This window comes from Condylostylus longicornis, unplaced genomic scaffold (genome assembly GCF_029603195.1).
Source record: "Condylostylus longicornis isolate FDR11 unplaced genomic scaffold, ASM2960319v2 ptg000010l, whole genome shotgun sequence".
NCBI lineage: Eukaryota > Metazoa > Arthropoda > Insecta > Diptera > Dolichopodidae > Condylostylus > Condylostylus longicornis.
Window position 1 is genome coordinate 18,102,450 of NW_026577979.1, and position 27,774 is coordinate 18,130,223.

Consider the following 27,774-nt stretch of genomic DNA (forward strand, 5'->3'; position numbering starts at 1 on the left):
TATATAATAAATTTATTTTTTTTTTAAGGAATTTCTAAAGCTTTTTTTGTAATTTAAGAATAATGTAAAAATTATTTTAAATTGATCACTAAAATTGGTGTTCATTCCTACAATATTATTTTATTAATTTTTTTTTTATAAAAAAGAAATCAAAGCAATTTTTAGTTACCAATTTAGAATAGTTTTCCATTAAATCTTAATTTGTATTGTTAATTAATTTTAAAATAAATATTTAAAAATTTCAAATATTTAATTTTTATTTTATTTTTTTTTATTCATTAAGTTTTTATCCTTTAATTTTAACAATATTTTATTTTCAACATTTACATAAAAATAATCGAATAATAATTTTATTTTTTTTTTTCAATTTTTTTCTTTATTCTCTGCTCTTTTACACTTTCACTCTTTGAAGCAGATTATATAATTTGTTCAATACATTTTATTACTTTCAACTATCACAAAATTATAACAAATTTTTTTTTTTAATTTAATTTTATATTTAATATTAAATCTATTTTATTATGCTCTATTAATTCTATTACATCAAATTTTTAAATTGGTATTTGGACTGAATCTAAACAATTATTATGAAAATTATTTTTGTTTGCGAATTTGCAAGTAATCAATTTTATTTCTGAATTAATTAATTTTATAATAAATATTTCTAATTACAAATAATATTGTTAAATAATAATGTTTTGGAAAATTTTTAGTTCTCATTCCTTTTTCTTAATTTTTAGAATCGCAAAATTGAAAAAGAAAAGAGTAATAATAGAAGACACGATTGTATAAACTTAAAACTCTAAAAAATTATACTGATAAAAATGTTAATATTATTTCACTTTGGTGCAAAAATTCCACAAATTAGGTATAACAGGGTGCAAAATTAATTCAAGATTTGGAATAAAAAAATAGATCTAAAAGTCAGCTTGTACATATTGGTCTAACTTGTGCCATATATATTTATCAGGTCAAACCACCAAGCTGAAGTAATTTTCCGAAATATGACAATAGGGTAAATTTATAATAATACAGAAATATGACAATAGGGTAAAAATATAATAATACAATAGGGTAAAAAATATTATGTGGAATCACTGTAAAAAAATATGAATAAATTTCCTTTACACAAATAATTTTCCGCTAGCAGATGGTAGATATATTGCAAAGGTAGATAGTTGATATAGAGGCAATCATATAAAGCAAAGAGAGGGGAGGTACATACCGGGTTACCGGTAATTTAGACTTGCCCTTTAAAAAAAAAAATATTTTAACTGTATTTAAGTTCCAGAAAGCCAAATAATAAAAAATTTATTTCTCCAGCACCGTAGAACTGGAACTACCACTTTATATTTATACATAATAAGCTCAATTTTCTGAAAATCCGGGATTATGATAGCATCAAATCAAATTATTAAAGGATTTCGTGCGGGAATTAGTTTGAGAGCTCTCTATTAAGTAATTGATTTTAAATGTGTGTGTTTACAAGGAAAATTTTTGTTATGTGTTTAAAGAAAACTGTCAATTTCCTTTTGAACACAATGAATCATAATGGGCCAGATTTCTTTATCCTAAACAGAACACTGAAAAGCTTTAATCACGTAAAATTCGAAGAAGAATTCAAAGATTATTTTAAACTTAGAACAATATAAAAAATTCTCCATTCAAAATTATTTGTAATTAAAGAATTTATCACAATAATTATTAGTGATTACTTGAAATTGAATTTTGTAATTTGTACAATTACAAATAATAATTATTAAGTATTACAAGTCTAATGGAATGTGTAAATTTTTAAATTGTATTTGTTTAAATTTTTTTTACTTATTTATTTGGATTTACCTTTTTTTTTAACTTTTTATTTTTTATTAATTTAGAAATTCTACGCAATTTTATTATTTTGAAAAACTGTTAGTTTATAATTGTTTTTTTTTATTATGTACTTACATGGTTTTCTATTAAATGTAATATTAAGATCTATTTTTTGTTAACGGGTTTTATTACTTTTTGCGGTTCACATTTATCATACAATTTCAATTATTAAAATATTTACATATTTTCAAAATTATACATAAATATACATACATATTCTTATGTACATATACATATGTATATACGTACAAATCTTTATGGATTATAACTAAATTATTATTTTTTTTTTATTTTTTTTTTTTATTTTCTATTAAGAATTATTTTAAATAATTTGATAATCATGTATTTAGTATTATGAGATAGATTTAAATAGAATATTTTGTTAGCTATAAGATTTTTTTGCTTAAAAAAATTTATTTATTATGCCAGCTTTGTACTTATAAAGAAAGGTAAAAACGATTCTCAGTATTGAAATCCCTACACAGAATTCTTGGTAGTCTAACTTATGAATTTGCGGGAAATATCAGAAATTTTTTGGAAGAACCTTGAAAAATATAGTTTATTTTCCTTCATAATGAATTTATGTCACATATACTTAAAATTGATCAGACGTAGTTTTCACAAAAATACTTCAATCTCATTTTCATCTTTAATTATTTTAAAATGAAATACTTTATGTAATAACTATCAGATGTACAACTTGAAGATAAAAGCCAAATTATGTTGAATCTTAAACAAAAATTATAGTTTCCTGTATTAAAAATATTAAACAGGTTTGTAACAGTTATGGCGTAAATAATATTTATGCTTATCAAAAAAAAATCACGAACTCATTCATATATTATGCACGATTGATCTAATACTGAGAATTGCTTAAATTAATATTAACTAAGTGGAGGCATTATTTTTTAGAAATGCACTATAAAATATAAAATTAAATAAAAAATGGGAAATTTTTGTTTTTTATCTGAAAAAGTTGATTTGAATATTTTAGGTCAACTTAAAGCTAAAATTCCCTGTTAATTATTTCACAAATAAATCTTTTAATGTTGAGCATAATGATGATTCACATGAATCTTTTGTATCATCTTCATCATTTTTTGTAAACCAATTCAAACCGGTTCGAACAGCACTTGTTTGTTTAGTTTTTTTATCTTTTGGTATCGCACCTTTGCTACCAGATGAAATCGAACTTTTTCTTAGAAAACCTTCAATAGCACTACCAATCATATGAGCATCCATATGTGATGAATTTTTATTGTCCGATTTATTTTTAGTTTTAGTTGATGTTGTTGCTGAAGATGATGATGAAAATTTTGATTTTCCATAGTCTGATTTTAATGATAGATCCTTATTCTGTAATCGTTCTAGCATATCTTTAGATAAGGCCATCGCTGTACTTTTGCTACGTATCGATTTCTTTTTGGCAATTGGTGCATGACGTTTAGCGAACCATCCAGATAACTCAGCGGCACTGCGATCACCCGTATCAGAAATAAATTGCTTGCAGTTATGTAAAATTGAAACATCAAAGCTATTTGAACGTGTAGAACGGCCAACATTTGGATCTAACATATTTGAACTTGATGTTGACATACCAGTTGCATTACTGGCTGTTAAATTTGTTTTCCCTTTAAATGAAGTTCCAACTTGTGGAAAAGTTACTGTTGTTGATGGTGTATCATCAACTTTGTTGATTTCAATCGCTGATGATGTCAAATTACTAAATATTGATGATAATTCAGTTCGACTTCCTAGTAATCCTGTTCTGGATTTTTTCCTTTGTATTGGCGGAGCAGTTATACCGCCACTAGCACTGGGTGTTCCAACGACGTTGACGCTACCACCTGGAGTAACCACAGAAGGAGAAACAATATTTGGTTGCTCAGATGCACGACGATGTGACGGTATTGTTGGAAGTGCAATAAAATCTGAATATCTTCGGTTTGTATAACGTTGGGAATTGTTTGTTGTGTTACCAGTTTCATCAACAATTTGTACTTCGCACACTTTTTCATTACTTGTTGTCCACAATTTCATGCGAGCTTTACGTGATTGTACTATATCATCCATTATATCTAACTGTAAGTTATGTATACTACCTAATGGATCTGTCGATGGTGGACCGACTGATGCTCCACTTTCTCTCCTTGATCCCAAAACTCTACTGAAATATAAGTTTATATGAAAGTTATAATATATTTATTTTATAATTTTGCTTTTGATAAGTTCTTACCCTCCACCACCTGGTATAGCAGCAACAGATTCTCTTCGACTTCGGCCAAATAGAGTTGTTGGCATTTTTGATATTGTTACTACGGAATGCCTGCGCCCAGATGGAGCCGGAGCTTGGGATAATGTTGCCAAGAATGCTGCTTCCTTGGGACTTGGTCCTGAGCCTTCTCCTCCCCGTTCTGATAACCGTCGCACTTGACTTGCTGTTATTCCTTCAGTCACCTGCTGTGAAGGCAACGAATGCTTTCTTGTTTCTCTAGGATCCCTCCATGGTGACAGTAAGTATGGATTACAAGGTGAATCTATGTCAAGACTAGCTTTTTGCTGGGTTGGCGTGTCTTGCGAACTTTCCTGCTCATCTTCTTCTGCAAAGTTGGATTCTTCAACTACAATTAAGGGCTCATTTGTTTTACTCGAACTAAATGGAGAAAAGTTCGGCCGTCTTAAACGATTTAGTGCGTCTGAAATTTTAAAAATTTAAAATAAAATTTAATGACATTTACGGTCACAATCTATTTGAATTTTGGAAAAATTTCATTATAAAAATATTGAATTCAATTTTTTTATTTATCAAAATAAAAGTTGATTTTAAAGGAAAAGTTTTATTGAAAGAAAATTTTTAGTTGAATCATTGATAATTAGATAAATATCAAGATGCCAAATTCAGCACTTTTGTGCTAAATACCACCTCAATATTGAAGGTCAGATTTCTAGAAGTTTCTCTTGCATTCTTTATTTGGCTATAAATATTTTCTTATTTTAAATCCATGATCTTATGAAATTCTTTAAAAATTTATAAAATAAATGAAAAATTCATAACAAAATTTGTTTAATATCTCAAATTAATACAATTTTGCAGATTCGGGGTTTGTTATTCTTGCGATAACATGTTATTCTTCTTATTCTCACAACTTAACATTCAATATAGAAATTTCTTTATTCTTTACCCAAAACTTTAATACTTGATTTGAAAATCAACAAACATGCTATTTTCCTCAAATATTCTCGACCATTTTGTAAAACTAAACTGTAAAGAAGTTTTAAATCGTATAGAAATAGACCGTTATCATTTTTTAAATAAACAAGAATGCAATAATTTATTAATAGAAAATAAAGAACTTTGATAGGTCAGTAAAATATCAAAAACATTTTGCTCTTAATCTTGATAAATTAAAACTTGAAGAAAATATAAGTGTAACAGCAACAAAATTTAATTCGACCATGGGGCTCAGAATAGGCTTAGAATCTTACATTATCGCTAGCTTCAAGAATTTGCAGTTTTTAAATTTAAGTAATATTTTCCATAAATCTTCCATCCCTTACTTTTTATATACGAAAATTTTAAATTAAAATCATTTGTTTTACCATAGAATACGTATGTAGGTAAAGGTTCATGCTAACATACATTGTTTATAAACTGCTCATTTTCATTTTTCAAACTTCATTAAACTTTATCCTAAATTACATTTTTTTTCATCATCCTTTGATGTTTAGAATTAATAATAGTATTAAAAAAATTTCTTAATATTTATGTGTATATCTAGTGAAATATTTGAGGATCTTCTTTATATCCGGCTTTCTTCTATTTCATTCTTTCATAAAGTATAGAAAAAAGAAAAAACAAAATAGACAAAATTGTTTTCATTTTTTTTTAACTATTTTTGACCTTGCTTTATGATAAGGTTTTCAATCTAATCTGAAAATAAGAAACCCTTTTTTTTTGATGTAATATAAGAGAAAGAAAAAAAAACAAAAAATGTTTCTTTTGTTATTGCCAAAATCCAAAAGGATTGAATTCCTAAATTTCAAGAGCCTTAAAACTTAATTTTAAACAAGTTAGTTAGTTGTTTCCCAAATAACTTTTATCTAACTATGTATACATTCCATATATACATACTTAGCATAATATCTACACACATAAATTTAACAATATCCTTGTTATTATTATATTCTTATATTATTTCCTTTGACATTTCTGTATTGTAGACCAAAGATTGGTTCATCAACATCATATCATCTAAGCAAAATCACAAAAAAAAATCATAAACAAATCATAAACAAAGATAATTTTTTAAGGCCCCAATTACATATTGTGTGAAAGAGTCAAAATATTATTTAATGTTTTTATGTCATTGTTTTCATCTAGCCAAGTAACTAACAAAAAATATTAAAAAACAACAAAAAAACAAGAAAGAAAGGAAAAAAATATAGGGAGAAAAATGAATCAACTGGATCCTTTAAGTAACAAGAAAAATTATCCTGTTCCTTAATTATAAAGGACACAATAACATCGTATTATTGTCATAAAACTTATTCGGTTCTTTTTTCCTTTTCATCTTTATTTTCCTTATAGCATTTCCTACTTTTACATACACACGTATAATATTTTATGCATACATACATATGGAAATTATGATTTAAATTCGTTTTCATATCCTTAATTCGATTTGAGAAAAATTTATTATTAAAGGCAACAGTAAATTCCTGGTATAAGTAATTTTCCTTTCAACATTAATAAGAGAAATGAAAGAAAAATAAGTTTTTAATAAGTGCATTTTTTACCCTTTAAATATGTACGAGGTAGACTTTTGACACATCGAAAATAGAACTGCAAAAACCTTTCGTTTAAAATTTGTGTAGCAACATCATATCACAAGTAACTTACTCTTTTGCGGCTAGCTTTAATTTAGAATTCATTTTGGTTTTAAAAGTGATCGAGTAATTGCTTAATATTTAGTTTAGTGGCAAAAAAAACACCACATACAAGGGACTGTGATTTTTACAAAGAGTTTATTTTTACCACAAGTATATAGCTGTGAAAGTTTCAAGAAGAAAATTTTTTCCCACTCGTACATATGTATGAGAGTTAGTTTTTGTTGGGATTATTTTGGCACACGTAACGCATATTTTAGGAATGGAAAGAATAATTTAAGCCCGTTTGAATGAAAGTATCTAAACCAACTACTAGTGTTCCAGAGAGGAAAATGTGTTATTTATCCACGACTTGAACGTCGAACTGAATGAGGTGCAAAAAACAAATTTTTGGTGCCCCTGATTTGGTTTTAATTTTAAAGATATGCAAGTAATACTTTTTGTTTTTATATTATTAAAATGAATTTAGTTCATTTTTGTAATTGTGAGGTTCCCAAAAACACTATTGTTTTTGAATCCGAACGGTTAATTTTGAATCCGAACTTAAGTGACTTAAGAAATAAATATTATTGAAAAATACGGTGCATATTTAATTTTTAACTACTTAAAGATAAAACAAGTAAAAACGTTTCAGTCGGTATAGACTGACTGCACTTTGGCAATCTGAGTTTAAAAATTTGTTTTTGAAATAACTTTGATTGCCAAATGGCAATTACTTGAACCTGTCAAACCACTTAATAGAAACTTCACGGATATTATGTCTGACCTATAAGTGGACACAAGACTGCCGAGTTTCATAAATCTAGCTTTGATATTTTTCCAAATATTTAAAATTAACTTTCGGAGTTGTATGGTAGATACCCGAACCTGTCAAGCAATTCCACCAAAACTTCAGAAATACATCTGTCCTGAAATTGGACACACGACGGGCAGGGTATTATATCAAAGATTTATATAAAACATAGCATGAAATTTGCATTAAAATATTTTAAATCAAAAGTACTAAAGTTGTGTCAAAATTTTCCACATATACAAAAAAGTGCAAATCCAAATCATAGTTAAGGAATTCAAACCTATCGTACATAGTTAATAAACATAGAATTCTACATAGAAACCAAACGATTATAATATTAATTGAAGGACCTTTTGCAATTTTCTAATAATTCTAAAATTATTACTACACTGAGAGAAAAAAAAATAAAGTTCAATATTTGAATAAGCCTGTAACGAGTTTGAATAAGTGTGATACTAGAAATAAGTATGATTTAACTAAATTTTATCAAACGTTTGAGTGAATTTAGGTAAAAATTAGGTCTCATAACTTACTTTAAATTTGTTCGAAATTAGTTTAAATTACTTTCGATATTGTCAATTTTTGTTTTCTTTCAATATAGATTTGTAGTGTGGCATAAAAATATAGCGTTCTTAATTATCAATTAAGGAATAATTTTATTTCCTAATTATGTGGAAAATTTTGCCATTTTATGAATGCTTTCCAATTAAATTATTTTGCATAATAAAATCTTAAAAATCTCAAGTCAAGAATTTCTTGGTCTACTGTAATTTTTATTAAAGTTGAAAAATCCTTTATTAGTATAAAATTTCTATTTGCCCTTTCTAACAACGCAATCAATAATTTTCCATTTAAATTGGATTCTTTTGTATCTTTGGTGCGGTTTTAAATTACATCACAACAAAATAATCTTCTTTTCATTCCCGTTCTTTGAGTTTTTTCGTTTCTATTTTTTTTTAATTTTTTTTTCTTATGATGATTAAAAAAGGATATTCTATTATGATCATACATATTTTCGAGTAGAATAGATTTCAATATATGTACATAATGCATTATGTAAAGGATAAAACACATGTAGAGTATATGGAATTAGATTGGATTTTGGGCAAAACGGTCACGGACAGAGGTGAAACAAAATTGAAGATACTATTATCTTTTTTCCTTTAAATGTATTGGAAACTATGTAAATAAAATTTTCGAAAATTCATGTTTTAATCGACCCTGTAGTATTTCAAAATCGATTTTTGGTTTCTCTGTACATTAAAAATTATAATAATAGCATCTATTAGATTAAATTCAGTTTTAAAAGGGCATTTTCTATATTATTTTTCTGTATTCGAGTATACCTTTTTTTTGTTTTGAACAATAATGGAATTATATAAAATAAAAAGGTATATAAGGATATAATAAAATTTTTGTGGTCATTCGCTAAAAACTTTTTTTATTAAAAGGTTTTCTTTTTATTGGCTTTGATTTAAAAAAAATGCAAAACTACTTAGGTCTCATCAGGAAAATGAAAATATTTACTTATCTGCTTTAAGAGGTTGAGAATATACCAAGAATTTAAGTTCTATATATCAAAAATTTGTGTATTTGTATAAATTCAATCCTTCTTTTATACAACACCATAGTAATTATAGTTGGTGTTATAATAATGGTGTTGGTGTTATAATAAAAATTTTTCTCAGTTTTTAAAATTAACAAGTATGTCCAATTTAAGACCCAATTTAAGACCCAATGACGCACATAAATTAGGATTTAATAAGGATTAAAATAAAGGCTTACATAATAGGAAATTTCCCCTTAAGTAATTTACGAGTATGAACTTAGAGTCGATATCTTGAATATTGGTTTACATGAAACTCAGATTTTTTTTCCCGATTATTGAGTGCTACTCGATATTTTGAATTTTCTAATCTTATATACATTATTGATTATAAATTTTTTATCTTTAACTTATGTGCTTAACTTGTCCTTAATGAAAAATTGTTTCTTAAAAACTCTTTTAAGAATTTTTATTGGAATTTTAGATATCACTTGACTGCAACAATAGTCGTTCTCTATAAGAATTAGTTTTTCAACATTTTATTAGTGTATTTGTGGAAAAATTTCTATACAATTCAAATTTAGCATAATGCAATTGGGCTGCTTGCGATTTGGACGATAAGTGATTTTATTTTGAAGAACGCGATTTACTAAATAAACCAATGATGTTAAAAATAAAAGAGGAGTATAATAATTTTTTGAGTTAAGTACATTGATTTGTAAAATAGTTTCTTCCAGCAACCATTAGACTTACACAGCCCACAATTCACAAAACTTAATAAAACTTTTGTAGTAGCATAATGAAATTAATTGAGTTGAAAAAAATTCTTAATTAAAAAAAAATGTTGATGTGATCAAGATAAAATGTTGATGTGGCCGACAAAATATTTTCGCCAAATTTCTTTTTTATTAGTTTAGCGAAAAAGTTACAAAAGTAAGTTTAGAATATAAATGCTGTTAGTTAAGGTTTAGTTTTAGGAACCGACTAATCGGTTTTGTTTCAATTGCAAAGGAAGCTTAGACATAAATGTATATTAAGTGCAATTGTAATAGAGAACCATACAAATATGCCGGCAGTTCTATATTTCATTTAAAATAGTTTACTTTCAATATAAGGCAATAAAAGTGTCTTTATATTTAAATCTTAACATGTAAAATATGGCACCTTTTCAATACTTTCATCTTGGAATGCAATACAGTCGTTATATAACAGAGGAATAGGGAGTTTATAAGAACACTGAAGAACTGCAGTTAATTTATGTATTGTTCAAAATCAATTTTCTTTCAAAATCTCTTATTTGCGAAAGTGAATTTTTGTGCAATTTCCGTAAAATGAAAAGAAGAATTTTTTTTTGGTTTCTTTGGAAAATTTTCTACTGAACAAAAATAATCCTTTCAGTATACAAGTATAAACTGCGTTAAAAATTTCACATCAAATAAAACTCAAGTTATCTGAAAAATAATAAACGGCAAAATTACATAAAACAAAAGGCAGCTAAAATTTTCATTCTTTGTTCTAAAATAAAAAAACGAGTTAACTTTGTTCTTGCACATTATTTTTGTAATCAAAAGACGAAGACAAATTTAACGACAAAATAGTTATTTTTTTTGTTTTTCTTAATTTTTTTTAGCACTTTTCCAAAAAAATTTTGAAAAAAAGTGCTTATTAGTTTCACTCTGTACGTCCATCCGTCCGTCCGTGGACATGTTTACAAAATTTCTATACCCTTGAAGATAGAAAGCTGAAATTTTATATGTACATAGATCATTACTAGAAACTTATTTCCATAGAAGAAAATTTTTACCTATTTCATCCCCTCTAGAAGTTATGCCCCCCAAAACCCTAAAAATGCCATTTTTTAACTATTTATTGCAGTTAGACCATAAGCATTTTTCAAATTTTGCAAACGCAGAAAGGCAGTGGTTTGCTTCTCCTATCGCGGCGTACTGTAGTCAAACTTTAAAAAAAACAAAATGGCAGATCAAATTTACCATTATCTAAAATCCATTTTTTCCAAATTTTTAATGTCGTTTTTCTTCTAGATCCCAGGTTGTAGGAGGCTGAAATTTAGAAAATCAGAAGCTGTTAGATACTAATAAATACTTCATTTTATAAGAAGAAAATTTTTTTCCATCTCCACCCCCTCTCAAGTTATCGCCTCTTGAATTTTGTAAAATTTGAATATTTGACACCTTATATTTCCAAAACCGCAAGCTTTTTCAAATTTCTATAAACACAAAAAGCTAACTGTAAATTCCATGACATCAAAAAATATAATTATTTTTCTTAACTCACGCACTTACCCTTAAAAGCGATCATTATGTTAACTCCTCTTTATATTAATTTTTGCTCTATTTGAAAGACTGCATAAATCGTTCATCCTAGATATATGCAATCCTAAAAATAGTTTCGTTAATGAATGAAAATAATACTAATAGTGTGGTAAGTATACATAGACTGTATTTAAAAGCAGAATTTTCACTTGTTTAAGGGAAAAGTGCTACAATACAAACCATTGGTTTGACCCAACTTTATTTTTAATTTCGAGACGATTTCATAAGTTTCTCCTTTTTGCTTATCTGCTTTCAAAACTTCTTTCGATTTTCATAAAATTATAGTAATAAAATTTTTAAAAAATTATTGTCATATAAGATATTAGTTGTCGAATTCCGTAGAACGTCGCGTTGAAAAATTTTATTTTAAAAAAATCCTGTTGGAATTTGGATTCTTCCATTTATTAAATTAATAAAAATGTTTCGAAAATAATTTAAAATTTCACTCAATATTCAAAATTCTAGAAATTTGATTAAAAAATTTGCAGTTTAAATTTTAAAAGCATGTCTCAGTTTAATTTTGGGAAATTTGAGCACATTTTTATTAAGGAACTTTAAATTGAGAGAATTTTCAAACTTGGGTGTTCTAGTTAAAGTTTTGGCTTGTTTCATAAAGTTGACGGTTTTATTATGTATCGATTTAGTTCTAGAGAAAGACAGAGATATATATAGTTTTTTGAATGTGATTTTCTTAAGTGAGTGACTGCATAATTTAGTTTTAACATGGCTTACACATAGATAAAAAATGAGAAATTTGATAGAAAAGATTCGTGCCAACAACCTAAAAAATTATTAAATTTCTTAAATTTTATTTTCTTCTTAGATTTTATTAAATTCTCTTGCGTTAATTTTCTGTTTCTTTATTTCTAAAATGAGTAAATTTTTTTATTAGCCGAAGAACATTTTTAATTATTGCATTCTAAAATTGCATATCTTTAGGAGTAAACTGATAAAGTAATAAAATAAAAGAGTTTCAAATCTGTGGTTTCGCTTCTATTTCCACTATTCGAGAATATTACCTAATTATTAGAGAAATATTTTTAACACTTTTACAAAAAATTTTTGAAAAAAAGTACTTATTAATTTCACTCTGTCCATTCGTCCGTCCGTCCATTCGTCCGTCCATCCGTCCGTGGACAAGTTTACAAAACTTCTACACTCTTGAAGATAGAAGGCTGAAATTTTATGAGTACATAGATCTTTACAAGAAACTTATTTCCGTAGAAGAAAATTTTACCTATCTCCTCCCTCTAGAAGTTAAACCCCCCTAAAACCCTAAAAATGGCATTCTTTAACTATTTATTGCAGTGATACTTTAAGCATTTTTGGAATTTTGTAAACTCTAAAAAATAGTGGCTGGCTTATTCTATCGCGGTATACCATAATTGAATTTACCGTTATCTAAAATCTGTTTTTCCGACAGATTTTTCCGATGTCTTTTTTCTTGTAGACCCCAGGTTGTGAAAGTCTTATATATATAACTGTCTAATGAAATAATAAATAGTTCATTACTTTAGAACAAAATTTTTTTTCATCTCCATCCCCTCTCAAGTTGTCACTTCTTGAAATCCTCTTGAAGGGAAAAGTGCTACAATACAAACCATTGGTTTGAATCAACTTTTATTTTTCTAATTTTTTTCTAATTTTTAATTTAATTTTGATTTTAGCCTTTTAATTAAATGCTTGTTTTGGGCCAGTTTTTTAGCCTTGATTATTTTAAATGTTTGCAAATAATATTTTTTAAAAAAATTGCACTATTTTTATGCTTTAAATTTTATTTCAAAAATATTTGCTCTTCTGCACGGAGGGTGAAAACGTTCATATTGTACATCAATGTGTATATTGTACAGTAAAATTAATGCAACAGATGGTATGGATAAACGATAATTTTTTTTTCTTTGCAAAAACTTTTTGCATTTTTAAAAGAAAAAATTTAAAACTTTCGCTTAAAAAATGATGTTCTAATAGCTTTCAACAATAATATTAAAATTCAACAACATTACAATTTGAATACGATGTTATTTCAAGAACATTAAGTCGACTCGTTGACTGTTCAACTATGCGATGCAAAAAAAATTTCTCATATTTAAAAACTATTGTAGCGTACGTACTCTTGTCTTTAGCATTCTAGTACAGACTTTAAATACTGATAACACGAATGATTTCTGCTTAAATGCTATTATGGAATTGATTATGCAATATGTAGGTTTATCGAAATGGTACAAAATTGAATAAAGTCTGAAATTTGACTAGTACCGAAATTTAAATTAAGTCAAACCATTTTTGTTCTTATTTTAAGCAAAAATTTCAATAAAACTTTAAAGCTATCACAATACCACCATTTAGTACTATAAGTTTATCACTATAAGTTTAAAGAAATTTGTTAAAAATAAATTTTCTTTACAATATTTTAATTAGTGCGATGCAATGTGTTGTTAAGATTTCAAGGCGCTTGGAATCTGACGAGCTGTATTCAATCCTTGAAAAGTGTTTTTGTTTTCGATATAAATTGTGTTGTAGATGAACTTCTGAACCTCTTTTGAAATTAATAATATGTTCCAATTTAACATAATTTATTAAATTATATTAAATATCAGAATCGCTCCGTTACATTAAAATACTGAATCAACTGTACTCAAGTACTCGTATAAAGTTTTTTTTTCTTTTTCCAAATAAAGAGTAATACTTTCGTTAGTTGAATAAATGATAATGTGATACTTTTAGTTTTGATAGTGTTATAATGATGCATTTAAATATTAAATGAAAGAAGAATTATGGGATGATGCTACTGCTGCTAGGGGATTGTTGGAAAAGTAAATGGAGCTCATTTTTACCCTTTAAGCATTTTTGAATTCAAAAACAATATGTTGGTAACCGAAAAATGTTATTAAAAAAATATTATATGTAAAAAGGTTCAAGAAGAGAAAAACAGGAATAGTGAGGATCATAGTCCTGCAGTATTATGTCAGATTGAACATTTTATTATTAAAGATTGCTTGTAATTTAGCACTCGAAAATACCATTGAACTTGTCATTTAGCAATTTTGCTATATAAATTGTTTTGAAGACCTGATCATGTCTTTTTTCGCGATTTTACAGTGCATGCGAAAATTTCATAACAGTAACATTGATGATGTGTCGAAATGAAGAAAAGCTTCTAAAATCTACTTGCATCTACAATATTCAATTCCATCTAGGAGTATACGTGACACTAAGAAGCAAACCTTTTTGTATTCTTAGCCAATTTATGTTCGTTCGTATGCCCTTTTATTAATATTTAACTATTACCAGATCTTGCGTGATTTCATTTTGTCGGTCTGTTCTTAAAACAAAATTCATTTAATAAGGAGAGAATTGAATGTATTCCAACTTGGTCACAAAAAGTCTTGAAAAGCTTTAAAACTTTTGCTGTTCATCACTTACTAAAATTAGTCCTGCAAGGCACCAGATTTCGTATGAAAATTAAGAAACAAACTCTTACATAATATTTTGTTTTATGGGATTCTTTTTACGCTACACATAAAATCAATAATCCAATAATTATAAGAATAAAAAAATGAAATATGACAACTATAGCTAAGCAAGAATTTCTATATGTATATCAAATGAAATATGTTGGCATATCTCGAGAGAGGCGTTCAGACAGTGCTTTTCTTTTAAATACATTTTAACACCATCATATTATGGAATTTTATAGAGATGCATTTTAAATGAGTACAAAAATTGTTATACTTCTTTTTCAGTATTTTTAAAAATGTGTAAGTGAAAAATAAAAATGCAGAAAACTAATAATGGAGAAAATTGTAATAAAAATTTAAAAATTCATTTATTTAATACTTTGTAATGTGTCTGAGAGTCGTTCTTTCTTTGATGATGTGAGAAAATTGTAATTTTATTGGATATTTTCTTCATATATTCTTGAAAAATTTGAAAAAGTTCAACTATTTATAAAAATTATAAGAAAAGTTTTAAATGAAGGAATAAACAAGATGTGATTGCACTCAATGGTTATAAAAATGTGTAATAATGGTGTAAGTGTATACAAAATGGTAAAAATTTGCAACATTATAGTGAATAAAGTATGGTGATTACAAAAATAAAATTGTTGGGAAAAAAATATTGAAAATTGAGCCAAGAATTTTTGCCTGTTATTCGCATTTCTAATAATAAATGTGGCATACTGCACATGTGGCATATGATAATTGTCTTATACATAAATAAACCCTGAAAAACTTTCTGTTCGTAAAATAATTTTTGCTGTTCGTAAAATTGTAACAACCCTTATACTAATGCGAAAGTAAATATCAACATGTAATTATGATTGATTTTATACTTACTTTATACTTTAATAGGGAAAGTAAATAAGTTTTTAACCTCTCTGATTTGTTTTTGTAAATGACTTTCAAATAATATCTCTAATTAGGTTCAATTTGTACTTTCCGAGCGGTATTGTAAGGGAAAGTCTAAAAAAAAATGCTATTTTCCGAAAAACCAAATCTATTATTTTAAAAGGATCAAAAATGTAAATATTTTTCTAAAACAATTTTCCGGAAATCGTACTTTTCCGGTAAAATTATCATGTCCTAAACAAGGCGTGTATTTTTCAAATTTACTTGATTCTGAGTCTGATGGAAATCACATTAAATGTCACTTTGTTATTACACTTATATAGCGAAAGCAATTGTGGGTTCTAATTGTAATTTTAACTAATGATGTTTACTAGTGTCCCTAAATTGAAAATATGAATACATTGATTTAAGGAATAAAACTATTTTTCGTTCCTTTAAGAGCTTCTTCTAGTTTTCATATTTGATTAATATTTTCTAATATGTTTTATTAAAAATGGTTTGATTGTTTCACACTTGCATTTTATGGACATTCTGAGACCGAAAAATTTTCTAGTCTTTGAAAATTTTAAAGAATTTGTAGCAATATTGAAACTTTTAATTTTATACGTACATACATATGTATGTACATACATACATATGTAAAATTAACTAATGAATAATGCCGTAGTTTGTTATACTTAAAAATCCACAAATTACTGTCAAATTTTTTATTTATTTTTAATTATATTTCGTGTTCACAATTTGAATCACGGTGTAAATTCCACAATGTTTCACGTGCGCATCATTTTCAATATATTTGTGAATTCCTTCGAGTATCTTAGCTTAACTTTGTTTACATATGTAAATAAAATTTTGAAAACACCTAGAAACCGACAATACAAAACAGCAAAAGTAATCAATAACATCGCTTACACAATTTTCAATATTTGAAATAATTCTGGAAAGAAAATTAATTTTTAAGTCATATATGTATGTAGTAAGTTTTAAAAAAAAAAGAAATTTGACATAATAGAATTTTGTTAAATAAATAAATATCAAATTGTATTGAAAATTCTTACGAAGAAATGTTTTCAAAAACAAATGAAGATGAAGAGCCTGGACTACGTCGTATTACTAAGAAAATTTTGCTTGATTTGTGTAAAAGAAATAGCCTGTATCAAACACCATATTTGAATGATGTTTTATATTTACACTACCAAGGATTTCGTGATATTGAAGGATTAGATGAATATACTGGATTAAAATCTTTATGGCTTGAATGTAATGCAATTTCAGAAATTACAGGCCTTACAAATCAGTCAGCATTAAAATGCTTATTTTTACAGCATAATTTAATAAGTAAAATTGAAAATTTACATACGTGTCGCGAATTAGACACACTTAATTTATCACACAATCAAATTGCAAATATCGAAAATTGTGGAACCAATGTTTTGCCAGTGTTGACAAGCTTAAATTTAGCAAATAATTACATTCGTTCTTATGAAGGATTGAAAGGTCTTTTAGAATGCAAAATGCTTTCATCATTGGATTTGAGTAATAATCGAATTGAGGATCCATTAATTGTTAAAATTTTTAGTCAAATGCCAGAATTGAGAGTGCTAATTCTTCAAGGTAATCCAGTTGTTGGAAGTATTCCTCAATATAGGTAAGTATTTTTTGAATATAAAAACGTATTTGATATTAATTTAATTATTTTTTTTTTTTAAGGAAAACTTTTATATTGGAATGTAAAAATTTGACATATTTGGATAGTCGACCAGTGTTTGAAAGAGATAGAGCTTGCGCTGAAGCTTGGAAACGAGGAGGGTATGAAGAAGAAAAAGCTGAAAATGACCGGTGGGTCGAAAAAAATCAAAGAAAGTTGAGCGAATATGTAAAATCTTTTATTGAATTTAAAGAACTTAGTAAGATTAAAAGGGAAGAAAAGATGAAACAAGAAAAGGCAAAAGAATTGACATCTGATGATGAAAGTTTCAAATCAATTACTGACACAACTTCAGAGATTAGCTCCGATTCAGAACAAAACTCTCATCATAATGAAAAAAATTTGGAGTGTGAAGCTATTGTAGATAAAAATAGCAATTGTCAAAACAATGGCGAACCTGAAAATGTAAAATTGGGAAAGAACAAAGCCAATACACAGAAAGTAACATTGAAGAAAGAAATTCAGATAATTAAAAGTATGTACGCAGGTAGATCGAAAAATAAAAGAAGAAGACGTGGATGTCGAAGAGCAAATAGGCGTAAAAACAGAAAAATCCAAAACAAAGGAAATTGGCCAAGAACGTATAAATTGAGAGAAGAACCTGAAGCAGTTTTGGCGACTTCTTATATGTACCACGAAATTGTTGATTTGAATTTTGATTCAAATCAAAATTTAATATTTTCAGAAGAAAACTTAAATAGAAAATCAGAAGTGTATAAAAAAGCTTATAATGATTTTTTGAACAATGTTTCATTGGAGCAGCAATGTCCTGAAAATTTACAAGATGCCGAAGAAAATATTTTAGAAAAACATGATCAATTTGAAACTTCGGAAAAGTTATTGCAAAAAGGAAACAATTTATCTTTGTTCAATAATGAAATGAAGCAATACCAAAATTTTGAACCTTTACAAATTGTAAAAAAGGAAATTGAACATGTTGTTCAAACTGAAAAACCAAACTCTCAGCAAGATGAATTTAATAAAATGAATAATGAAATGGCATTTGAGGACGAAAATATTTTAAATATAAATGCAACTAAAGAGACCGATTTCCAAGATTTGCAAATCTCTAATAATATTAACAAAAATGTTTATGCTTCCCAAAGCAACGAAACGTTAAACAAGTGTGTCAATTCTGCAACAGAAATTTCTATATACAATGAAGAAATCAAAATAGTTGTTAAAAATAAGGTTGAAAATGTTATTGAAACTAAAAATTTTGATATCGAAGGCGAAGTTGAAATGTCCGATCACATTAATCTGATTAAACCAATCGCACACGATTCTTTAAGCCCATTTATAAATCGAACAATACATGACAATGAGTCAGAAAACGGGACAGATAATTATAACCCAGAAACGAATAAAAACATAATGGGAAAGATTTGTGAAGGAACTGTCACAGGTTTCATGGAATTTAATGCTGATACATATTCTTTTTCTGTGTGCCATGCTAATTCGGTTATTGACAACGAACCTTATGAACAGAATGAAAACGAAAAAGCTGTATGTGATGAAAATTCACAAGCACAAATGAAAAACACATATGAACCAATAAGTCTAGAGGATGAAATCTCAAATTATGAATCAATGAATTCAAATGAAAGTATAAATATAGACCTAGCAAGTCTTTTTGACGAAAATATTATTGAACCTCATATAAATAGCGAACAAGTTGTAGAAATAAATAAGGTAACTAAAAATCAAAGAAATAGCAAAGATGAAGAAAAAGAAATCGTTGATAACCTAGGATACGAATTGAAAACAATTGAGAAAACTTCTATTGACATTCCAGATGTAAAATTAGATAACGTTGAAGTAGTTGCAATCAACTCAAGCAAAATAACAAAATTAGATTTTAATAACTGTGAAATGATTGAAAATAATAACGTTAAAATGGATGAAAAAATTTCTGAAAATTTTCATGAAAACTGTGGTATGCAAGTTCATGATTCTATGACTAACGTAGAAAAATTTGACGAAAATAGTGAAGAAGAAGAAATAAAGAATGTTGCAAATGATGAATTTGCAGACCTTTTTATCGAAGGAACTAGTTGTCTACAGAAGCCTTCAAATATTTAAATAATATGATTGCCATATTGAAATATTTTATAATTTATCATGAAAATCACATTGTTTTTGTGAATTATGAAAGGTCAAATATTCGATCTATATTTTGAATGTGGTGAATTTAATACTACCTACCTTAATATGCCCTATGTTTAAGTTTATGACTCCAATGTCATATTTATAATTAATAAAAATACAATTATATTTATTTTGTGTGTCCAATAAAACAAAAATGAAAGCCGAACACCTAAATATAGATTTAAGATTACTTTGACTTTAATTCTGTATTTAGTTGAATGTTTTCTAATTTAATTGAAGTTTTAATTATTAAAAAATTGAATTGATTGCATAAAATGATTTTGAAATACGGCATGTTAATAATATAATTGAATTTATATTAATTTACTATATGTATTTTTAAATTACTCTCCGGCTATGTCTTTTTATTACATACACATAGGAGTTAAATAATAAAACGTGCTAGTACATAATGGTTATAAAAACGACTAATGTACCATTTATTTTAGTGCAATTTTGCTACTTTTAATGAACCTAACAATGTGAGAGAAAGGTAATAAGTTGGAAGTGAAATAACAAGAAAATTTTGACTATTTAAATTGGCACCAAAAATGTAATTTTAAGGTAATGGCTACAACTCCAAATTAAGCGGAAGTTTTCAAATTTTGCTCCACTTTGAAAAATGAATTTCTCAAAATTACAGTGTTTCTAATAAAATTCGAATCTTCTCTCTTTACGCGTACGACTGAATGGACTGACTAAATTTTTTTCCAAATTTGTTTTCAAGCAGATTAAAAGCATTTAATCTACCTTCGTAAGATATAATAAAAATACATCCTAAAATTGTAAGGCGATTTTCTTCATCGAAAAGCTCAATTTAAAATTGATTTGTGATTTTTTTTCATATTTTCAATAAAAATTAATCAAGGACAATAATTTCGAAAAATAAACGATGTTGCGACAATAAAACACTTTAATATTGCTATTTTGCTGCAAATTCGGATATATTTTTTACCTTGAACCCATATAAAAAGTTAATGGCAGTCATAAAATCAATTTTTATTACCATTGTTTTCATTTGTATATATATACATATATATATACATTTTTAAATGACTAAGCTTCAAAATATCAATGTTATTGTCATGGTATATAGAAATTGTAGCCTGAAACAAGTCGATTTATCCCTTAAAACCCTCACATTTATTATATAAGCGTTTTAGGGAAATTTAAGAATTTTTTTTAAAGTTTATCCACACATATTTATTTTTGTATATAACGTATAAATTTTGTAAGTAAATTAAGTGAACAAATAAGAATTTTAAGAATGTAGTCCACCAATATGGCATTATATTATAATACAGCTTCAAGGCGAACTTAGGCTTACAAATAGTTTTTACTTTATCTTAATGGAAATCTCTTCATGCAACTGCAGAACAGATGGATGACGTAATCAAAGGAACGAGTTAAAGGCAGAAAAATTCATTAAAAAAGTTTTTCTCCTCGAACTGGACTCGAACCAGTGACCTACCGCTTTTTAGGCGGACGCTCTACCAGCTGAGCTACCGGAATTAATAAGAATGTGGAAACTATTTCTAGGCTTGCATATATTTAGCAGGAACGATTTATGCAGTCTTTGAAATAAAACAAAAATTAATTTAAAGAGGAGTTAACATAATTTTTGTAAACATGTTTTACGGACGGACAGAGTGAAACTAATTAGCACTTTTTTTTCAAAAAATTTTTTGAAAAGTGCTAAAAAATAAAGTATAATAGGGTTTAAGTATTGTGTAGTCACAAATTGAGTCTCTCTTTTGTGCCGTTTAACTTTGGGTATTCATTTTAATGCCGAGAACGCGATGTTTATAACTGATTTGCCCGCTTAGTTGAAAAAAAATTGAGCATTTTTCTTGGTATAATTTAACCGGGGTGAATTGTAAATTTGCTCCGGATATTGAAAAAAATTCATCCGATCTTTCAATTTTTGAAATTTTTCATCAAATTGTGGAAAACTTTTAAAGATTTTAATAAAACCATGTAAAACGTTGAAGACTTTTAAATTAAAAATAAATTATAGAGGTGATTTTGGTTATTTAAAAATTTTAAAATAACCAAAATCACCTTTTATTAAAAGGTTTTATATAAAAAGTTTTTTCTATTCCAAAGCAATTTTTTACCCTTTTAAGCTTAAAAATTTTTAAAAAACAAAATAATTTCAACCATTTTTATTCTTGAATTGACCGTATATAATTATTATTTACCTATCAACTAGGGCGGTAATTTTTGAATATTCTGTTGAAAATGAAAAATTGCATTGCAAGTTTTGGCAAAAAAAAGAGTAAAATATATTTGGTAAATGTTTCAAAACCAGATTCAATGTTAGGTGTTAAGGACTTTCTCACTTTAAAATTACTATGTAAACACGTACGCAGCTCAAAACCACAAAACTTTAAAATTCTATTTTGTGTATATGTATGTGCATATGTTTGTATGTATATAACAATATTGTAAGGATAAAATATTTGACTTGTTGCAAATTTTCTGTCATTTATTTGACATTTTTTTTTTGCTGTTTTTTGCTTTATTTACTTTAAACATGATAAACTGTTATTTTGTCATTTCATATATTTCTTAATGTAGAGACAGATGGCACTCGCATAAAAATGTCATATTTTCTGTGTTCTTTATTATAAAAAAAATTTTCGCACAAAAATTCTGTAATTTAGAAAAAGAAAAAAAAATTATTATTTTTTTTTTGAAATTCTTCGGAGCGTACGTGATTTAAATGGAATTCACGTTCTCTATTTTCCTTGCAATATAATATGTTTATTAAATTTTGAAGACATTGTGAAAATTTATGGTACTTTAATGCAAGACAATTTTTCCATTTTGATGTTTCAAAAAGAAAAACAATGAAGAAGAAGCAATTGCAAAAATGTGCTTTGAAGGCAATTACTTTTTCAAAATCGAGGTATTCGGTGCTTATGTAAAATATTGACAAATACAAAAGAATGAGAAATATAAAATAAAACTAAGATGAAAATTTATAATGCAATAAACTACATATTTGAAAAATACGATACGCTTTTTTCATCGACTTTACGAGTAAATTTGCTAAGTTGGACAATGATTTCTATGATATTAAATTTTGATGAATAATGCAAATTTTTGAATCAGCTACTGAATAATTTAAAGCGATGAATATTAGTCTTTCATACCAAGAGTTTTTCATTTATAGTTTCGATAGTGTTGCCATATTTTATGATTACGTTTACCGTCATGGTGTCCAATTTTGTTGTATATATATAGCGTGGGTGTTGTTGTTCAGTATAACAAATTTAATAACTGATATGTTAACTAATAATTATATAATTATTACAAAATGAGTTTGTGGACGCATTTTATACCAACGAAATTCGAATATTTTTTATTCTAAAATATTTAATTTGAAATAAAACTCCAATTCTTAAATTCAACATTTTTTTCAAACTAAATATTTACTTTTCATTTATATTATACAAAGTCAGAAAGCTAAAAAAATTTCTTTCACTAAATTTAATAAAGTCTTTTTGCTAATTGAGATTTTATTCAATGAGTTAAGCTGTAATCTGTCAAAATTAACAGTTTAATAATCTTTTATTCCGTCTTGCATAGACTAAATTAACGTTTTTCGTATACTACTAAAGTAATACATTACTGTCAAAAAGTTTTGAAATAAAAATAATTTATTTGCTAATCTGATGAAAGAATCATAATATTAAATATTCCATAATTGAATATTCGAAGATTAGTGTTGCCAAATTGTGAAATAGTTTAAAAATTTTGTAGAAATGGATGGTAAACTAAAAATATGATTAGTATTATAATATCATTTAGTAAATTCTTTAAAGAATATTATTTTTTATTAGGAAATTTTTATTATTAATTGAATTTTAATATTATTTAAGGAATATTATTTTAATTGGAAAGTTTACTGTAGAAATTTGAGTTAGAAATTCGTTAGAATTAACAAATTTTTGTATTTATATGTTTAAAGGAACACATTTCCTTGTGAAAGAAATATTTTGGGATCTAAATTTAATATTTGGTAATTTTTGTTAAAAGCAATTGAAACATGCAACAAAATTGCTTGTGTTACTTAAAAAGATTCTACTGGTTGACCTAAAATCTTAACAATCAATTATTCCAAAGTCACTTAAGTATAATATTTTGGAACTAATAACATTTGCAGAAGTTTGAAACACATTATTTTCTAAATTTTAATTGTTGATTCAATTATTTTTCAAGAATTTATTCTCATTTATTTCGCAAACCTACACCACAAAGACCCTATAGCCAAAACTAGAGGACGGAAGTTAGGCCTTCTGAATCTTGAAACATTTTGGATAGCTATCATATTAGGACTCTTAAACCTAACAGGGCTAAAATTGTAACCTACTTTTAATAAAATCAGCGAATAATAGAAATTTTTGCTTTTATAAGAATCCCTATTCTTAAACCAGTTGCGATGAAGGCCTATTGTATTAACAAAATTTTTGTTAATACAATTGAACTATTTTGTAGACATTTTCATAAAATATGTATATATATATGTATATATGAAATAAACATAATATATACATATGAATATGTAAGTTAATATTTTTTTTTATATAATTTTTATACCTTGATAACAGAATGAACTGAAAAAAAAATTATCTTTAAAAACAAGATAAGTACTTGAAAATGGCATTGATGATGTTCCAGAGAAAATTTTGACAAGAAAATATGAGAGGAAATGAAATGCTCATGATGTTTAATAGATTAAAGGATAATTAACTTGAAATTAGTTATCTTTTATACCCTTTATGGCTAATTACCGTTTTGAAATAAAAGATGACGGCGTGCTTTTCTGTTTGTACAATCTTGTTATACATTTTCGTATTTATATAGCGTTGTGCACATACACTTGTACGCATTATTTTTTGTAAATATATTTAAAAATTTTCTTACAAATTTTTTCCTTTTCTTGTTAAAATGAAAATAACATTTTTATTTTTGTCTTCTAAGAGTTGTTAAAAATTCTTTTTTTTTTTCAAATTATTTAAAAATATTGAATTTTTTTTCTTTTATTTGCTTAAATTTAAATAAAAAGTTTTGAATGAAAAAGGTAAATGTAAATATAAAAAGAAAAGTAAAACTTTTAACAATGATTTTTCTTTTGAAAAGAAATAAGAAAAAAAAAATGTCATAACTTTTGTGTACAGGGTCTTAGACTAATAATTAAGTTTGAAACAAAGTTTACTCGAATATTCATTAAATAAATTTAGATTTTCAAATTTGGGTACTTATTTCATTAATTGTTGTTCCTTTATTTGAAGAAACTTTACGAAAGTTTGAGATTTTATTGCAACTATTCCAACGAGTTGTACACAAAATTCAAATAGAGTGATCAAATTGCCATTAATTGCCATTTATGAAATATTTAAATATGATTTCTTTAAATTACTTGAATTTAAGTATATTGGCACGAAACGATTTTATTCGTTGGAATAGATAAGGAATTAAGAATTTGGTTTAAGAATGCTTTTGTTTGAACTTATTTATTGTCCATACAGTTAGTTTTTAAGGAATTTCTGATCTTGATTTTTTATTCTTTAGATTTTGTCAAGCAAATTTTCGTCTAAACTATTTTAAACAGATTTCTGAACTCGATTCCAATAGCTTTCCAGAGCTTCTTATAATTTTGTAAATTTTATTCTGCGTTTTATGATTTTCGTTTTCGTAAGTTAATTTAATTTTTGAGAACTTTTTTCTAAATTAAAAAAACTTTTTTGCGTAAACAAAGAAAAAACCCTTTCGAATAAAATAGAATTTTATTTTTCATTTTCCTACTTACGAAATCTTTGAAAGCCCATGAATAAAAGTTGTCAGTGTTATTATAGAAACTTATTTTCTATTTCTTATATAACATTTTTTTATTTTACTATTATTATTTACTTTGTCAAAAAATATTTCGTCCATATATTTGTATGTATTAATATAAAAAATATTTCGAAATTGTCGAAAATGCTGTGAGACCTAAAGTAACTCGATTAATGAAAAAATAGGAAAAGGGGATCTACATGTCTTTAATTAAACGCAGAAAAAGCATTACAAATTGTATCAAGGTGAGTTTGCCATAAGTAAATAAATGCTTATATTTACATTTTTAATTACGAGTGGTAATCAAGCAATAGAAAAGAATTAAAATGGTCGCACAAACAAAATCTATATAGTGTCCATTATGAACTTGCATTTGTACTTAACGGAAATATATCATTTCTGAATTGTGGGAGCAATGTAATTTTGCTTTAGATTTTGAAACGCATTATTGGCCTGTAATATCGGCTCTTCAGAAATCAATTAGTCGAAGTTCTTATGAATAATATTTCTATTATGCTTAATAGAATTTCTATTATGCTTAATAGAAATATTATTGCAATAGGATCATCATAAAGTCTAGCATAAGTACTGTTTTTCCTTAAAAAAGGTGAAGTTTAACTCAAATAGTACAAACTAAATTTACTAATTGAAAGTTTGGTGAATATATATGGTGTGCAAATTTTAATTTCTAAAACTTTCTACATTTTTTGCAGAACTTCTTATTGAATTCTTATATGAATTTTATCTAATAGAACTGATAATATTTTTGCTATCAGATTAGTCTTTAAGCTTTATTTATAATTTCTATTTATACATTTATGTGACTATAATTCAATAATGTTGATGAAATTTATGTTTTAATTAAACAAATTGTTTAGGCCAAGCATCTATTATCATGCAAATTAATATTGCATGAAGGAGCTAAGACAACAAATGTTATATAAAGCTAAAATAAAAATGTTATAAGAACTAAAATATAAAAGTTGTCGTATTCAATAGAAAACATTACCGAAACGTTTAAAACAAAAAATATACATTAAAAATTGGCAAATTCTGAAATTTCAACGAAACTATACCAAAAATGGTAACAATGTTAAAACACGAAAACCTATAAGCATTTATGCTTTTCTTTTGTTTTTTGTTTTCCGTTAAAATTCCTGTTGAGGAGCATAGGGCTTCGATTAAACCTCTTCATCTCTCTCTATTTCGGGCGATTATTTGCGATTTTATTATTATTTATTATTTGCGCTCTAGTCTTGCCTGTGGCTCTTATTTATTTTCCTATTGTTCTTCGCCATGTATCTGTCTTATTTGATATCTTTCTTATTTGATTTTCTATTGGATCCTGTTTGCATATTACATAGGTCGCTGTTTCAAATTCTATTAAGCCAGAATATTCGGCATATAATGCATTTATTTGTGGAGACCTACATTCTGATAATGTCTTTTTTCTCAAGCTAGGTTTTGATTGCCGTACAACATTTTTTACTTAAGGCATTTATTCTTACTTATATAATAATTACAATTATTAATGTATCTAAATAATTAAAAAAGGTAAACACTATAATGGAAAAAAAGTATTTAATATCCGGAGAATTATCAAAATTTCAAAGCAAAAATCCATTTTAAATAAATGTAAAATTTAATGTGAAAAATTCCCTCCTACATTAAATAATTCGACAATCCTGACCTAACCTTAAGGTAAATTAAAAAAATATAAATAAAAGTTAAAAATTATTACTGATTTTATTAAAAGAATTAGAATTTAAGTATAAAAGGTATCATTATTGTAGAGGAAGCTAAAAACTTGTTAAAGAAATAAAACGATTAAAAAAAAATTTTTCATTATATTCAAAATTTAAAATTTAATTTTCTTGAATGTTAATTAAAAGTTTGTCTCACTTATTGCAATCAAACTAATTTGCAAGATAGTATTTTTTTTTTCTTTTGTTTTTGTTTTATGGTTTTTTCTTCTCATAACGTGTAGGCTTAAAGGAATTTATTTATATTAAGGATAAAACAAATTTCAAAAGTTTTCTCAAAGAACCGAATCATAAAACTTTGTTCTCTTGGATGGGTGGAAATTTTTTCAACTTTACTATATTAAAAATTATAGTGTTAAGTTAGTCTGTGTGTATAGGTAGAAATAAAAGATAATAACCAATTTTTATTTCTTCTTTATTTTGCTTTTTTTTCACAAATATCCTTTTATAATCTAAAAGAAGAACAAATTAAAGAAAAAATGAGAGAAAAAACAGAAACCACATTTTCTTGTTCATTTTATTCATTTGTTG

General features: G+C 26.2%; 1 protein-coding gene and 1 non-coding gene across 5 annotated transcripts in view; both read right to left on the bottom strand.

Annotated features, from left to right (window-relative positions):
• Positions 1 to 2,817: 2,817 nt before the first annotated feature.
• Positions 2,818 to 27,774, bottom strand: part of LOC129619032 (uncharacterized) — a 107,005-nt gene continuing 82,048 nt past the window's right edge. For 3 of the 4 annotated variants that reach the window (XM_055534103.1, XM_055534102.1, XM_055534100.1), the window contains 2 exons: positions 4,109 to 4,568; positions 2,818 to 4,039 (listed from right to left, as the gene is read on the bottom strand). In XM_055534103.1, the coding sequence (XP_055390078.1) occupies positions 2,896 to 4,039; positions 4,109 to 4,568 (1,604 nt within the window). In that variant the 3' untranslated portion in view covers positions 2,818 to 2,895. The remainder of the gene's footprint in view (positions 4,040 to 4,108; positions 4,569 to 27,774) is intronic. The other variant, XM_055534101.1, reaches the window with a different exon arrangement.
• Trnaf-aaa (transfer RNA phenylalanine (anticodon AAA)) lies at positions 21,076 to 21,146 on the bottom strand. The gene has a single exon. It is a non-coding gene; the product is annotated as a tRNA-Phe (tRNA).